General features: G+C 34.9%; 1 protein-coding gene across 6 annotated transcripts; it reads left to right on the top strand.

The window, feature by feature from the left end:
- Window positions 1–6471: 6471 nt before the first annotated feature.
- LOC111307882 (transcriptional corepressor LEUNIG_HOMOLOG-like) lies at window positions 6472–14258 on the top strand. Of its 6 annotated transcripts, none has more exons than XM_022906184.2 (19): window positions 6472–6598; window positions 6859–6946; window positions 7052–7111; window positions 7210–7307; window positions 7775–7884; window positions 7981–8264; window positions 8361–8415; window positions 8559–8670; window positions 9210–9259; window positions 9347–9619; window positions 10102–10173; window positions 10353–10583; window positions 11805–11946; window positions 12024–12133; window positions 12383–12532; window positions 12833–12988; window positions 13090–13206; window positions 13311–13508; window positions 13733–14258. In XM_022906184.2, the coding sequence occupies exons 3-19, from the start codon at window positions 7080–7082 to the stop codon at window positions 13874–13876; spliced, it is 2334 nt and encodes a 777-aa protein (XP_022761919.2). In that variant the 5' UTR covers window positions 6472–6598; window positions 6859–6946; window positions 7052–7079; the 3' UTR covers window positions 13877–14258. The 6 variants fall into 6 exon arrangements, with proteins under 6 accessions (XP_022761919.2, XP_089607550.1, XP_022761917.2 ...); XM_089751424.1 differs by having other exon boundaries at window positions 7972–8264; window positions 10105–10173; XM_022906182.2 differs by having other exon boundaries at window positions 7972–8264.
- Window positions 14259–14762: the final 504 nt, after the last annotated feature.

The raw sequence follows: 14762 nt of genomic DNA, 5'->3' as shown, positions 1-14762 counted from the left end.
TCATCAACTAAACTAGTCACTATTATCAATCTTTAGCCTTTCATGTAATAGGGAATGAACATTTTCAAACCTTTCACCCCAGCCACAGGATAGAAAAGTTTTGTTATAGTAGCAATTTACTATTTCATGAAGTGGCTTGAGGTCGAGGCCTTGGCTACAACAATGGAAGCTCAATTTGAAAAGTTCATATGAAAGAACATAATCTATATATTTAGCCTAACTTGGTCTATCATAATAGATAATGGCAAGTAGTTTGAAATTTGAGGTTCAAAGAATGGTGCTCTAATCTTCACATCAACTTGAAGTTCACATTGGTCACCCACCCTCAGTTCAATAGTTAGGACGAGGCAGCCAAAAAGATAATATTAGAAGTTTTGAAAAAGGGACTAGATAAAGCTAAAAGAAAATAGGTCGATGAGCTCTCTAGAGTCTTTGGGGTTTTAAGGATGACCATGAAAATCCTTACAGGAAAAACCCTTTTTAATCTAGCTTTTGGAATAAAAGTTATGGTGTCTATTGAGATCAATCTTTCGAGCTTAAGAGTCAAACTCAGGTAAAAAAGAGAGAAGAAGATACCTTTAAAGCTAGTTTAAAACTAGCAAAAGAATAGAGAGATGTAGCTCTAACTAGAATAACAGCTTACCAACAGAGAATATTAAACTATTACAACAAAAGGTTTCAACATAAGAATATAAATAAAAGGCAACCTAGTACTCAGAAAGGTTAAAGCCTCAAGAATAGACAATCGATGTGGCAAGTTAGCCTCGAACTAGGAAGGCTTCTATGTGGTCAAATAGGTCGTCCATGATGCAACCTATAAGTTATACGATATGAATGGTAATTTTATCCCGAAGACATGAAATATGGATAATCTTAAAGTATACTATCAATAGCTCAGATAAAGTTGAGCTCATACTTGTAATTTAAAAATTATTTAATAAAATCAGCCTCTTGATTACGTTTATTATAAAAGCCTTGAAGCTAAAGTAATTATCGAGCTAGGACTTATATAAATTCAGATTCTCAAGTTAATTTAATGAATTCTTAAGTTATTGATTAAATCTTAATAAGCTCACTTAATATGAGTTGAGGTTACTTTGGTTAATTAACCAAAAGATTAATTCGAGTTACTTTGGTTTGCTCGAGCTCAATATCCGAGCTAAAACTTAGATGCTTAGTTTGATAATTTGAGGTAAACAATAAAGTAAAAGTAAGATTTAGAGTTGAAACTTGAAACAAAAAATCCTTTGATCACATTTACTTCATGAAATAGTTTACAAAAAATGCCAGAAGTTTTTTGGAGTGAATATATCTGAAGTCATCACAAAAACCTGACAATAACCTTTACAAAAAAATTACAATAAAAAAAAATAGAAAAGATAAAAGAAAAAACTCTTCACATTTTTCAATCATGCTCATTCTTTTAAGCAGCAATAGCGATAATTCCCTCATTGGCTTTAAGTGCAAGGGTAGCGTCCAACTCGGCATCTATGGTGGCATCTTCATCTTCATCAACCTTTTTCTTTTCCTCTCCATCTCAGATTGGAAAAGAGATATGGTTTGGAGATTATCCTAGCTGATGTTAAAAAGGTTAAGGTTTAAACTAACAAACTTGAATAGCACCTCGTCCTTGCAAAGCGGAAAGGCACTAAAAACATTTTTCCTTTAGAATTCGACCAAAAGGTCAAAATACTCTCAAATGCCATGAACTCTTTAATAATTTCCTCCTTACACTCTTTCTTGACCTTTTCTTTAGCCTTCTTCTTACCCTTCAGCTCAGCCAAAAATTAAGACTTCAAGTTTGCAATTTCAGCTTGGGCTTCATTGAACTTAAGTTTGGCCTGTTCCTTCATTGAATTAGTTTAGGCCTTTTCCACTACACCTCTTCAAACTTAACAGTTAGGTCATCAACCTTATTCTTTCACTCTAATTCTTTCTTATGATAGATAGAAAGGCTAGATCATAAATTGGCGATCATGTCATTATTGTTTTAATTTTTCCTACCTTATGTCTTCAAATCCTACTCAAGTTTTAGAACACAGGCCAAGGCCATATAAGCATGGTGTAAGGCTTCACTGGCATACCGATTGGGATGATGAGGAAGCTTGTCAAAAATTACAAAAGAAAATTGAGTTTAAACTTGAAAAAAAATAGAATTAATAAAAACGATATGAAAACTAAACTAAATGACAACTTACTAGTTGGAATGATCATGACTTTTGTAAACTTCCTAGCCATGTCGATGCTCTTCAGAAGGTTTTCATTGAGATCGCACTCCAAGCTAGTGGAGAATTTATCCGAGCTAGGCTTTAAATTTTGGATCTTAGGGTTTGCTAGAAAGAGGGAGGCCTCATATCTCTATTTTTTTGGTTACCTTTGGCAATAGTAAGAATTTGAGCTGAGGATCTTGGCTTTTGAGTGATTAAGGGATCTATTATTTTGATCCTACCTTAGAAAAGAGCACTAAACTAGATGAGTTACTTCTTTAGGCTTTTCTTTGGCTTCAGCTTATGAACTTACTTGCAAAAGTCAAAATCCTTAGACAATTGAAAAGACATCTCTACAAGATGAGCTAAGTGCTAGACAAAATTTATAAAACTAAATACCCTATGAGGTTACCTTAAACTTATCCCAGTATTTGATTTTGTTCACCACTTTTGGTAAGGTTAACTCGTATATGTTAATAACTAGCTCTCCCCTATCGGTGAAATCTAAAATCTTGTCTCGAGCTTCAAGTTGGTCATTGTTAATAGAACGAGTTCATCGTCAAAATTCCCAAGCTCATTCAAAATTTCCACACCTCGAGATTTTTATTTTCATCTTTATTCTTGTTTTCCTTCTCGATATAGAGGAAGAGCAGCTTTCAATTTTTTATTGAGCTTAAACAACTAGCAAAAAGTTTTTTAGCTAGATGAGCTGTGATTTAAAATCACATCTTATTGTATAGGTGTTTTTTAACAGAGAACAACTCTCTAAATAGAAATAAGGAATGAACAATACCTAAGTTTCTATAAATAATGATGAAAGTTACTATGTACCAAAAATAAATGGGGGTGAGTTGAGTGTTAGTTAAATTGTAAGAAAGGAACAAGCTAACAATAAAAAAAATGTAAAGGGAACTTCAGACAACCATTACAAAATCCTAATACACCTAGACATAGTGACTTTTTAAGGAAGAAATGACCCGATCCTTAGTGTTTGGCATCTATACATTTTACCTCTTCTTTGAAAGGCCAAAGTTGAACTTCAAAAGCAAATGTGATGAACATAACACATATTAGGATAATCCTTAATGTTAGCCCTACCTTTTAACCTCTTCATCATGTCATTAGGGTTTAAACCTAAGAAATAAATAGTGTAAAAGGGGATTTGAGCCAAACCTTCTAAGTTTGAGTAGGACTTCTCCTTATCCTCACCTTCTTCAGCCTAGTTGTTCTCCATTTCCTATTCCTTTCAAAACCTTCTTTATTGTCAAAGCCTTCATTGTCAAAAGAATTAAACTCCTAAGTAAAGACAAGACTCCAAGGTGGAGTAATGGTAGAAAGCATCACTATATCGGAAAAAGAAAAGGGACAACAAGATTCCTTAAAAAGAAAGAAGTAATGAAGGACATCGATAGAAGCTGGCTTAGAAAGAGTAGAAAAAGAAAAGATAAAGAAAGCAATAAAGGGAATAGAGGGCTAAAGAGTAGGTGATGAAAGAGGATAAGTAGTAGAAGGCTTAGAAGGCTAAACCTCGGAAGGAGGAATAGTGAAAGAAAGAAGGTCAGCCAAAGAAGCCAAACTAACTTGAAAGATAAAAAAATAAGGGCTCTCAAGCTTAAAGTCGATGGCATCGCATAGCTTATCTATGTTCTAGAATACTCATTTTCCCTTAGTATGAGCATTGTCTTTTACTCTTTTTTTCTTTTTCTCAGACATTGAATTTAGCCAATATGATGTACAGCCATAGTTTTTCCTCATAATGATTAAGGGGATCCTGTCATCATCGTTTTTATCGTTGAGTCGACCTTCCTTAGGAACTACTTTGTAACTCTCTAAACCCCTAGAGCTCACACTAATAGACATTATAAAAAATAGGAAAAAAAAGAAAACATACCAAAGAATGAAAGAAAAAAGGTCGGTTATAAGAAGTTAAGAACTTTAAACTAGGTAAATTCAAGTAGGTTTGAGAGCAAAAGGCAGTAAATTGAAAAAATGAAGTTCCTAAAAGGCCCTTTATATAGTCAATGTTTAGTTCATATAAACAGCCCAGATTGCGTCATGTGTCAAACGATCGTTAAGCATGACCTTTCACCTTTCCAACTATGGATATTTATCGTCAAATACCATTTTCCTTATTAAATATGATTTTAAAATAATTTGAGAGGTAAATCGACCATTTCACTTATTAAGATCGGTCACACCAATCACAAAATCCAAATCGGACCGACTAAAGGAACTAGTCACTAGGTTAATCTTATACTGCATCTACTAATCAAACTCCAACCCGAAGAAAAGCACAAGTCTTATGTTAGGCATATAAGCCATGTTGATAATAATTCACGAGCTTGTTTGGCTCGATAGGCCACTTGAACACAAGAATACAGACCTAGGTATCCTAGTATAGACCAACTAAGCATACAACCTGAAGCTCATGCTTGAAACTAAGCTCGACAATTATGAGCACAGAATAGGTCAGCACAACCCAAAATGGCTAAGATTACACTTAACCTATGATCGATCATAAATATCTTTCACCCAATCCTCACATTAGCCCATGAACATTCAACCTCTACAACATGAAGTCGGGCCTACGATACAAACTTCCAAAACCCACACTCAAGAAACTCGACCTTAGATTGCAAACATGTATGCCAAAAAGGCTTAATTATATGTCTATCAGTCTGGCACTTAGACTATTCAAAAAGGGGATAGAATGTTAAGCGTACTTTTGGGTCCAAAGGATAAATTGGTTTTTTTTTTTTCATTAGAGACTACCAACAAACAGTCAAAGGCATTTTTGACCTTTGAGTTGACTTGACATGTATAGTGCAATGTTAGCTCAACTATGTCACTATTTTACCCTATAAACTTCTCACTTTTTACCTATAAATAGAGACATCTAGATACTATCTTTCCATTCCATTCTATTTTTACATCCTTATTTTCATATCTTTTCGACTTCTTTTAAACTGACTTCTGATTTAAGCATCGAAGAGCAAATGTAAGGAACATTCTCTTTCTTGCTCTAACTGCTATCTTTCTCTTCTTGCGGTTTCAGAGTTTTAACCCTTAATTTGGAGCTCGGCATCAACATTTTCTATCAAGCAAAGTGTAAGGTAATTAGAAAAAGTTAAAGCAAAAGCTTACAAAAATTGTCTTTTCTTGCAAGATTGCCACCAAATGGCTGGAGCCCTTGCCGTCAATCTACCCATCTCCTTTCAGGATGAGATTGTCAAGCCCTGAAAGCTGAATCCAAGTATCCAATCGACAGCCCAGCAAGTGCTTTCGGGTGCAATGAAAGTCCCTCGGAGCTGAAGCAAACAAAACAAATAAAATATTCTATGATCAACTGGACAAATGAGTTAATGATATTAGGGTTCATGAAAAGATTTAACCTGAAAATGAATGCTATTGGCGTTGCGTGGACCCTGAGAAGCATCTGGTATCAACAAGATTAATGTCTTCCCTGGTGACACCACTACAAACATTCGTTACAAGCTTTGTTGAATGCCTTAATTTCCAATTTATCCGCAGTCAACATTTCTTTTAATAGGAAAACAATGACATAAACATATAAAAGAAAAGCAGCAACTTTACTTTGAGAATCATCAGCTGTTTGGCCATTTCCAGTTGTGCCATAATCCATAAGGTTAAAAGATGTTGTTCCTTCACCGAGGATTTCATTCCCAAAACCACTATATTCAATAGTATTTTCAAGAGAATAATCTGTCGTCGTCGACCAAGAGATCAGCCTGCTACATGAACAGGATGAAGCAAATCAAAACAAACATAACAATAGCAACAACACCTTGCGTAGTTTGACTAAATATATGATTATCTAAGTTACTTTAAAAAAAATTATTCGATTGGATTTTTTTTTTAAATCCAAAAGAAATTGAAGAAATCAAAATTTTTTAAACATTTAATTTTAATGATCGAAATTCATAAATAACTTTAATTATAAAAAAATATAAATTTTAATATAATGAGAGAATTATCATTACACATTCTAATTAAGCTTAAAATCTAATGAATTTATTAATTAATAATTTCTAAAAATCTATTTAAATCAGCCTAAAAAATAATGACTTGTTTAATTAATAATTTCTAATCATCTACTTCTGTAAAGCCTTAATTGTTTCAATAATTAAGTAGGTGTTTTAATAATTATGATTAAGTGAAGATTTCATGAAACTATTATGAAACCGAATCCACTGAAGAAAATCTCATCCGAATAAGAAAAGGTCTCTCCCTACTTAAAACTTGCAAGAGCATAACGCCATAGAAATTTTCGGAGACTCCGGACCTGATCTCCAAACAAACCCTTCCGAGCCTCAAAGACACCAAAACTCAGATTCGGCTCAAAAGCTGAGACTCCGAGCACCAGAATCTTCGTACGGACCTTACTCAAACTCTCCCCATTTTTCCTTATGTTAAAAAAAAAAACTGAGTTTCGGAGCTTCATAAATTTCAATTCTCCTAATCAAACAAAACCCTAATTTAGTAATTTTCCTTTCTATTTGAAGCTGCAAGTTTCTGAATTTGAAAGATTTTAGCTCTTTTCTACTTTATTAATCTCATCAATTATAAGATCCTTTAAAGAAATCTATGAATTTTGATTCAATTTTTCGGAATTGTTTATTCTTGAATGCAGAAACCAACGGTTGATCAATAAAATCGCTTCTTCACGAGCTCAATAATGCTAATGTAGGCTTTGATTCATCTGAATTGTTCCCTTTAAGGTTAGTTTCGATCAATGTAGTTTCAGTTTTTACAATTATAAATTTTTTTCTACTGAATTTATAATATTTTATTTTACTTCATATCAATTTATGTTTTTTGAACAGTTAATTAATTTGGTTTTGAGCTGAAACTATGGCGCAGAGTAATTGGGAAGCAGATAAGATGTATTTATATGTTATTTGAGAAAAGGAATTTCAGTTTTATTTTATTTGAGTCCATGATTTTATTTTATTTGTTTTATTTTTTTTTTAATGGTTGGTAGGCTTGATGTTTATATATATGATTATTTAGTAAAGAAAAAATTGCATGCCACTGCAAAGTCCTTCATGACAGAAGGGAAAGTCGCCCCGGATCCAGTAGGTAAGATTTGACTTTCCCTGAAATGTTTAAATTCTGTTAGTTAATTGTCGATATTGTGACTGACTGTTTTTTTATGTGGAAAAGGAGAATATGGAGGTTTTATAGGAATCTGTTTTAGCCTATGTTACACGGACTCTTCACTTTACCTTAAAGTCTTGGCCACTGTTAAATTTACATGGGTATGACACTTAGATTCTTAACATTAATGTAAAAATTGCCAAAAAGTGGCATTCCTTTGTCAGGTACCCAATCTCAAGTCCATGTACCATAGCTTTTAACTGGATGGTATAGACGTGTTCTCATTTATTTTTTAAATTAATGATGGTATGATGGGGATTTTTGCCTTAAAACTATAGGTTAATCTTGATTCTAGTTGCTTGGTTAGGTTGTAGTCACTGTAGCATATTGTTGGTTGAAGCGTTTTAGTTTGCATAAGTGATTCATGTAGAACTTGATTATTCATCCAGCAATTGATGCTCCTGGTGGGTTTCTTTTCGAGTGGTGGTCTGTCTTTTGGGACATATTTATATCGAGAACAAATGACAAGCATTCAGAGGCTGCTGCAGCATACATAGAGGTGTCTTGTTAAAACTATACCAAGTATTGTTGTAAATTCTTTTGAATAGTGCAGTTTATACTGACTGTTTTCAAACCGTTATGGTAGTACGTACAGGTGCAACAAATCAAAGCAAAGGAGCAACAACAGCTGCACATGCAGCAGTTGCAGCTTTTGCATCAAGCTCAGATGCAGCGTAGGGATCCTAATCATCCTTCTTTGGGTGGTCCTGTAAATGCTATTGCCTCCGAAGGAATGCTTGGGCAGCCAAATGCAAGTGCATTGGCAGCAAAAATGTATGAAGAGCGCATGAAACACCCCAATGCAGTGAATTCAGAGACGTCCCAACCACTTCTTGATGCTAGAATGGCCCTCTTAAAGTCAGCTACAAATCATCATGGGTAAATATACTTGTAATCTTAGATGAAGTGTTTTGTTTTACTGTAATGAACCTTTTTCTGCTTAATGACACACAAAAACTCTCTGTTCTGATGCAGTCAGTTGGTTCAAGGAAACCATGGAAGTGTAACTGCAGCATTGCAGCAAATTCAGGCATGGACTCTAGAAATTGCTATTGCTGTGCTTCTTGGATAAAGATATTCCTGCATTTGCTTCAACACTGTACAACCTCGCTATTATACTCTTGCAGCGTGGTTGAACTAATGACTTTTATATATACATTTTTCTTATTGCAGGATATTAAAGGTGAAGTGAACTTGGTTGGTGCACAGAGATCCATGCCTTTGGATCCTTCCTCAATTTCTGGACAAGGAATCATGCAATCGAAACCTGGAATAGGAAATACAGGTAATCATAACTAATGATGTTATATTCTGTTTGCACCATTCACCCTACTGGATACTAATGAGTTTCATTTCCGTGGCCAAACTTCTCATTAAGTGTCTTTTGTTGTGGATTTATTAGTTTAGTATACCATTATGTCATTGCCATTTAGCCCCGAGAGAAACATGTATTGTTTGTTTCATGTACAGACCATCTTATCCTTCTTCCTATATTCAAGTAATATGCTTCTCTAAACATGTATAATACAATCCCTAAAATTCCAATAGAAAAGCCTGTAGGCAAGGTGTTTGTTTATTGGCTATTACTAATATGCTTAGTGCTGCTGTAACTTAAGATGATCGGGTGGTTCTCTAGTTTGGCTCTGCCAAGTGCTAAATCTACCTACTCTAGAAAACACTGCATGAAGCTGTTTCTATTTTTGTCAAGTTTATTTCTCTTCTGAGGTGAAGGCAACATATCTAATAACTTTGGCTCTGTGGTTTCTTAAGTCAAGGCATTTTTCTAAACATTCTTATACTTCCATGTTACTTTTCTTCTTCAAGGTTTAAACGCTGGAGTCGGTAGCCTTCCGTTGAAGGGTTGGCCATTAACTGTAAGCTCTAAACTGGATTTCTGTCCTCAATATTTATTTTCCTTGTCTGAGTGGTTGTCTTTAATTGCCTCTTAACTAATTTTACAGGGCATTGATCAAATGCGGCCAAGTTTAGGTACACAAGTGCAAAAGCCACCCCTACAGAACGCAAACCAGTTTCAGCTTCTGCCACAGCAGCAACAACAGCAGCTCTTAGCACAAGTCCAGGCACAAGGAAATCTGAGTAGCTCACCTATGTACGGAGATATGGAACCCCAAAGATTTTCAGGATTATCTCGAGGCACCTTAAATACAAAAGAGGGCCAGCCAATGGCTAATGATGGATCTATAGGGTCTCCAATGCAATCAACCTCATCAAAAGTAAGATATCCCTTCCAGAACCAGTTATAACTGTTGTATTGCTTCCTATATTCAAATGCCACCTAATAGTTTTCGTACTCAAAATCAACAAGTGCAAAAGGTGCAGCAGAGAGAAGTTATAGCATCCTGCAATCTTGTTATGGATGAGATATGCATGCATGTCTGTCAATTTCATGTTGAAGAGAAAAACAAAAGTCTCTGTATATACTTGTGATGGTGTGTTGTGATACCATCTGCCATTCGTTTATATAACCAAGATAATATGTACGCCATTACTCTTCTACATGTGACTTCGGTTTTGGGTGCATATTTTATTCTCTTTATCCGTACCTTTATGGCCGACTTTATTTTGTGTATGGGCATATCATGATGGTTGCACTAGTTCAGTAGTTCTTAACAAGTCCTAACTGTTATAAATTTTGTTAAGAATGGTCAATGCTCTTTGTGCTTTGTTTCATCTGAGCCTTTTTGTGATTTTTCAGCAGATGAGCATGCCACCAATAAGACAATCTTCCTCTCAACAAGACCCATTGCAGTCACCGCAAGTGCAACAGGTTGGGCTTGCTTCTGTTTTGTTTCTTGATTATCACAATGTTTCTTGTTACTGTAGGCTGCCAGCTGATCTTTGTATTGTTTGCATTAATTTATGATGGGAACATTTCCTGATGCTTTATCTTTTGTTTTTTCCTAATTGTCCTACAAATTGACGACTATTACCTATATGGTGTGTTAGAATAACCGGAAAAGAAAAGGGCCAGCATCTTCTGGACCTGCTAATAGCACTGGTACTGGAAATGCAGTGGGCCCTTCCCCTAACTCTCAGCCATCAACCCCATCAACTCATACACCTGGTGATGGAGTGGCTATGGTGGGCAATATGCAGTATGGTAGGAACATGTCAAAAAATTTGATGATGTATGGGTCTGATGGAACAGTTGGTATTGCATCATCAACTAATCAACTGGTAGGTAATCCTAACTTTTAGCCAACCTCAGGATGTTTAGTAAACGTTTTGAACCTGCAATACTAAGAAACCCAAAGCATTCCTACATTCATGCTGCTTGCATAAAACTTTTGGATGCTAAGTTGGTATGAGCCGTCCGTGTTGTCATAAACATGTTGGCAAATTGTCATTTGGTCTTTGAAAAGCCAGTGAATTTCTAAATTTGGTAGTCCCCATCTTTATGACCACGACTATGTGCATTCTTGTCAGTCTACCAGGCATGACCATTTTTTTCTAGTTTCTTCTTGTTGTTAGAGTTAATTAACCTCCATATAAATTGCTTTTTTCTGCTTGTTCCAAAATGACAAATAATTGATAAAAAAGCTCATATTCAACATTCTATGTTTTGGATAATATGAGCTTAAACATTATTCTTTGTCCAACGTCCTAAACTTAGATCCAGAGACCCTTCTCATCTTACTTCATGCATTAGGACTAACAATTATTGCTGGTAATGTCTGTCACTATTAATATTTTGTGAATATCCTTGCTTACTGTCTTAGAGTGATGTGCTGTAAATGTTTAAGCATTGCTTCCCTATCTTGGCTGAAATACTGATGCCATAGCTGTGACAATGATGGAGACACATTATCCCTTTGCACCAACATTATGTGTTCTATGGAAATTGTTAAGATTCTTGTATAACTTTTTTTTAATTTGTTGAACTTGTTTGATAAGGATGAATCTAGTTATTGTAATACAGCATTTTACGTTATTCATGCCAGTGTTCATTCAGGAACTGTTCATGCTATAGTATTGAAAATATCTGGGTATTTTTACCTTTTTGAGTTGAACTCCGGTACAGATGGCAATGTTTTATTTCCTAGGTCAATAATTTGATGTCTTAAGGGCTTTGAGGCTACCAAAAGATCCTAGTACTCTTTTTGAAGAATATGGCAAGATTGAGCATTTCTAGATGAAATTTTGTTGTCGGCAAGTTTTCATTAGGGTTTTATTTCTTAATCTCTAGTTGCTTTTTACTTCTTTCTCTTTCTTACAACTTAGAGTCGAATTTAATTCAATATTCAGATCAAGCAAATAAACCTTAAATAGCCGAGTTTCTGCACTATTATTCTTCCATATATACTTAATTTGCCTTGCCTTTTCTCATGCTGTGCTGCATGTAATTTCCATGGTCAAGTCATTTCAAAAGCCTGTTTATGACATTGCTCCTAATTGCAGGATGACATGGAACATTTTGGGGATGTTGGCTCCTTGGAAGACAATGTGGAATCTTTTCTCTCACACGATGATGGAGATGGAGGGAATTTGTTTGGCACCCTAAAACAAAACCCATCTGAACATGCTACTGAGACTTCAAAGGGTAATATATGATATCATGCTCTCAGCACTCTTATTCTTCAAGTTGACCCCAACAATGAATCTTTTTCTGCATTTCAGGTTTTGGCTTCAATGAAGTTGGGTCAATACGTAAAAGCAATGGCAAAGTCACCTGCTGTCATTTCTCTACAGATGGAAAGCTATTGGCCAGTGCTGGGCATGACAAGAAGGTATAATGCATTGTAGCATACGAGGAATGAATTTTCTATATGTAGCAAGCCACATACGTTCAAATTATTAATTATTGTTGTTATTTGACTGTTTTGTTTTCATAAATGATGTGGCTGTGTGGTGCCATATTTCTTGTCCTTGGGTCCTCAGCAAAACGGTTGCAAGAACATTTATGATCAATCAAAAAAATGGACTTAAATGGAAGTATGGAATAATGATGTGCATGCTTGTCTATTTCCTGTCAGTAGGCTGTTCTTTGGAACATGGATACTCTGCAAACTGAGTGCACGCCAGAGGAACACACTCATATTATAACTGATATTCGCTTCAGACCAAATTCCACTCAGCTGGCAACATCTTCTTTTGATACAACAGTGCGAGTTTGGGATGCTGCACAAGTATAACTTCTAGCTCCTTTCTTGTTTGTGTTTAATGTCTGTAATTCTCTCTTATTGGCCACTTTTGCCTGTTTCTTTTGTGTCATTCTACCTTCAGGTTTATATATAGAGTGCTACACTTTCCGCCTGTTGTCTATGCTAAATTAATCATCATGCCATTAAACCTGACATTGTTTGGTGGAAGACAAGAAGCAAAGTTGTTACCATTATAGAAGACTTGGGAGTTCTACTTTGTTCGCATGTTGATGAATAGAATGGTTTACATATCAGGAGCACTTATTTTTTTTACCATTTTTGCAGCCAAGTTATTGCATCTGGAAATATACAGGGCATACGGCAAAAGTTATGTCCCTTGATTTCCACCCTAAGAAGAATGAACTTTTCTGCTCTTGTGATGGTAACAGTGAGATTCACTTCTGCAACATCAGTCAGTTTTCTTGCATTCATATCTCCAAGGCTGGCCTTCTAAATCCCTAAGCTTTTATCTTTTTTTAAGTTCTGCCGCTTCTTTGGCTTATGAAGTTTTTAATCTAAATTACTTTCACTAATCAAAGCAGGGAGGCAGCACTAATGTGAGATTTCAACCAAGAGTAGGACAATTACTAGCTGCAGCAGCAGATAATGTTGTTTCTATCTTTGATGTAGAGACTGACAGAAGAACACACTTATTGCAGGTAGAAATATTGTTGAGTTTATAAATCTTGGAAAGGAAGAGTATATTACCTTGCTTATAGGTTTTGGGTATCAATTTTGACACAGTTGTAATTTTTTCTCTCAGGGGCACAATACAGAGGTACACTCTGTTTGTTGGGACAAAAATGGAGACATTTTAGCATCGGTCAGTCAAGAGTCTGTCAGAGTGTGGTCACTGGCCTCTGGAGAGTGCATTCACGAGCTCAATTCCAGTGGAAACAAGTTTCATTCTTGTGTTTTTCATCCTAGCTTCCCTACTCTCTTGGTTGTTGGTGGCTATCAGGTGCCATTTCTTATTCTTATGATGATGATGATGAGATATCAAGAACTAATTGATATCATTGCCATTTGTTTTACCCACTCTTCGACTTGTTGCCGATGATGGCTGTATTTCCATATTTCATGGATACGATATTAAATCCTTTCACCTCAATTGTTCTATGACATATCACATTATCGCTAATTTCTTTTTCTTTTCCATGTCCCTTTTACACTTGTGGTTTGCAGTCAATGGAGCTTTGGAACACGGCTGAGAATAAGTGTTTGACGATTGCAGCTCATGAGTGCGTGATATCAGCCCTGGCAGAGTCACATGTGACAGGGTTGGTTGCCTCTGCCAGTTACGACAAATCTGTTAAAATCTGGAAATAATCCTACCGGCTTTTACGTGGATCCAACCTATCTGCTGCTTTCTTTAATTCTCAACAGCAGCAGAAGTTCATGTGGGGGGAAATGAAATGCAATATCCCCTGCATATTTTTCATTTGATTTCCGATGGTCATCATGGAGGCTTTCTGCCATGTTGGTTTGTCGGAGAGTCAAATTGGTTTCAAGTAAGTTATTATTATTTTTTTCTGGGTTGTGGTTTGGCGGTTATTCTGATATAAAAGAGATTTGATTCAGGTTTTGGACATTTTGTATATACATTTCTTCAGGCAGGAGAGTTGACTTACCATCAAGAAAATAAATGATCAAAAAGTGTGAGTTAATTTGACAAATAAAATAAAGGACAATATTCTGTTAGAAGAGATAAGATGGTGGTTTCCAATTGTGTGGCCCTTTTTTTTTTTTTTTTTTAATTAAAGCATTAACAAATTGTGAATTTTAGTTACATCCCTTGCATTCTGTTATTTTTCCTTCTTAGTTTTGGCAATTTGTACACTTCCCTTATGTTATTAGAAAAATGAAAATTCAAACTATTTATTAATAAATTTATTATTAATTAAATTGTGAATTATATGTAAAAGAAAAATTTTTGATAATGGGATTCCAATTTAAATTTTAAAAGTGAAATATTTAATTTTTATCAATTTAACAAAACAAACCTATGTTGGCTTTCAATAATTGAAAATTTTCTATATATCTAATACATATATTATATAAAAATATACACAAATAAGTTTGTTATGGATGTCTATGTAGATAATTATCTTAAATGATATAGGATATTTTCTTTAAAAAATAAGATAGTTTTTTTTTAATTGTAAATTTGATAATTTTAAATTTATTTAAATATATAAATTATTTAAATTATAAT

This window comes from Durio zibethinus, chromosome 22, assembly GCF_047325235.1.
Source record: "Durio zibethinus cultivar Kanyao isolate XHJ-2024 chromosome 22, ASM4732523v1, whole genome shotgun sequence".
Lineage (NCBI taxonomy): Eukaryota > Viridiplantae > Streptophyta > Magnoliopsida > Malvales > Malvaceae > Durio > Durio zibethinus.
The sequence above is the reverse complement of the archived record's forward strand: the minus strand, read 5'-3'. Positions and strand labels throughout refer to the sequence as shown.

Bases quoted from the DNA above. Each gene is read 5' to 3' on its own strand.
- LOC111307882 (XM_022906182.2), top strand. From the start codon at position 7,080: ATGGCGCAGAGTAATTGGGAAGCAGATAAGAT. The intron at 7,112-7,209 runs GTATTTATATGT...AATGGTTGGTAG, and splicing joins AATTGGGAAGCAGATAAGAT to GCTTGATGTTTATATATATG. The intron at 13,207-13,310 runs GTAGAAATATTG...TTTTTCTCTCAG, and splicing joins GAAGAACACACTTATTGCAG to GGGCACAATACAGAGGTACA.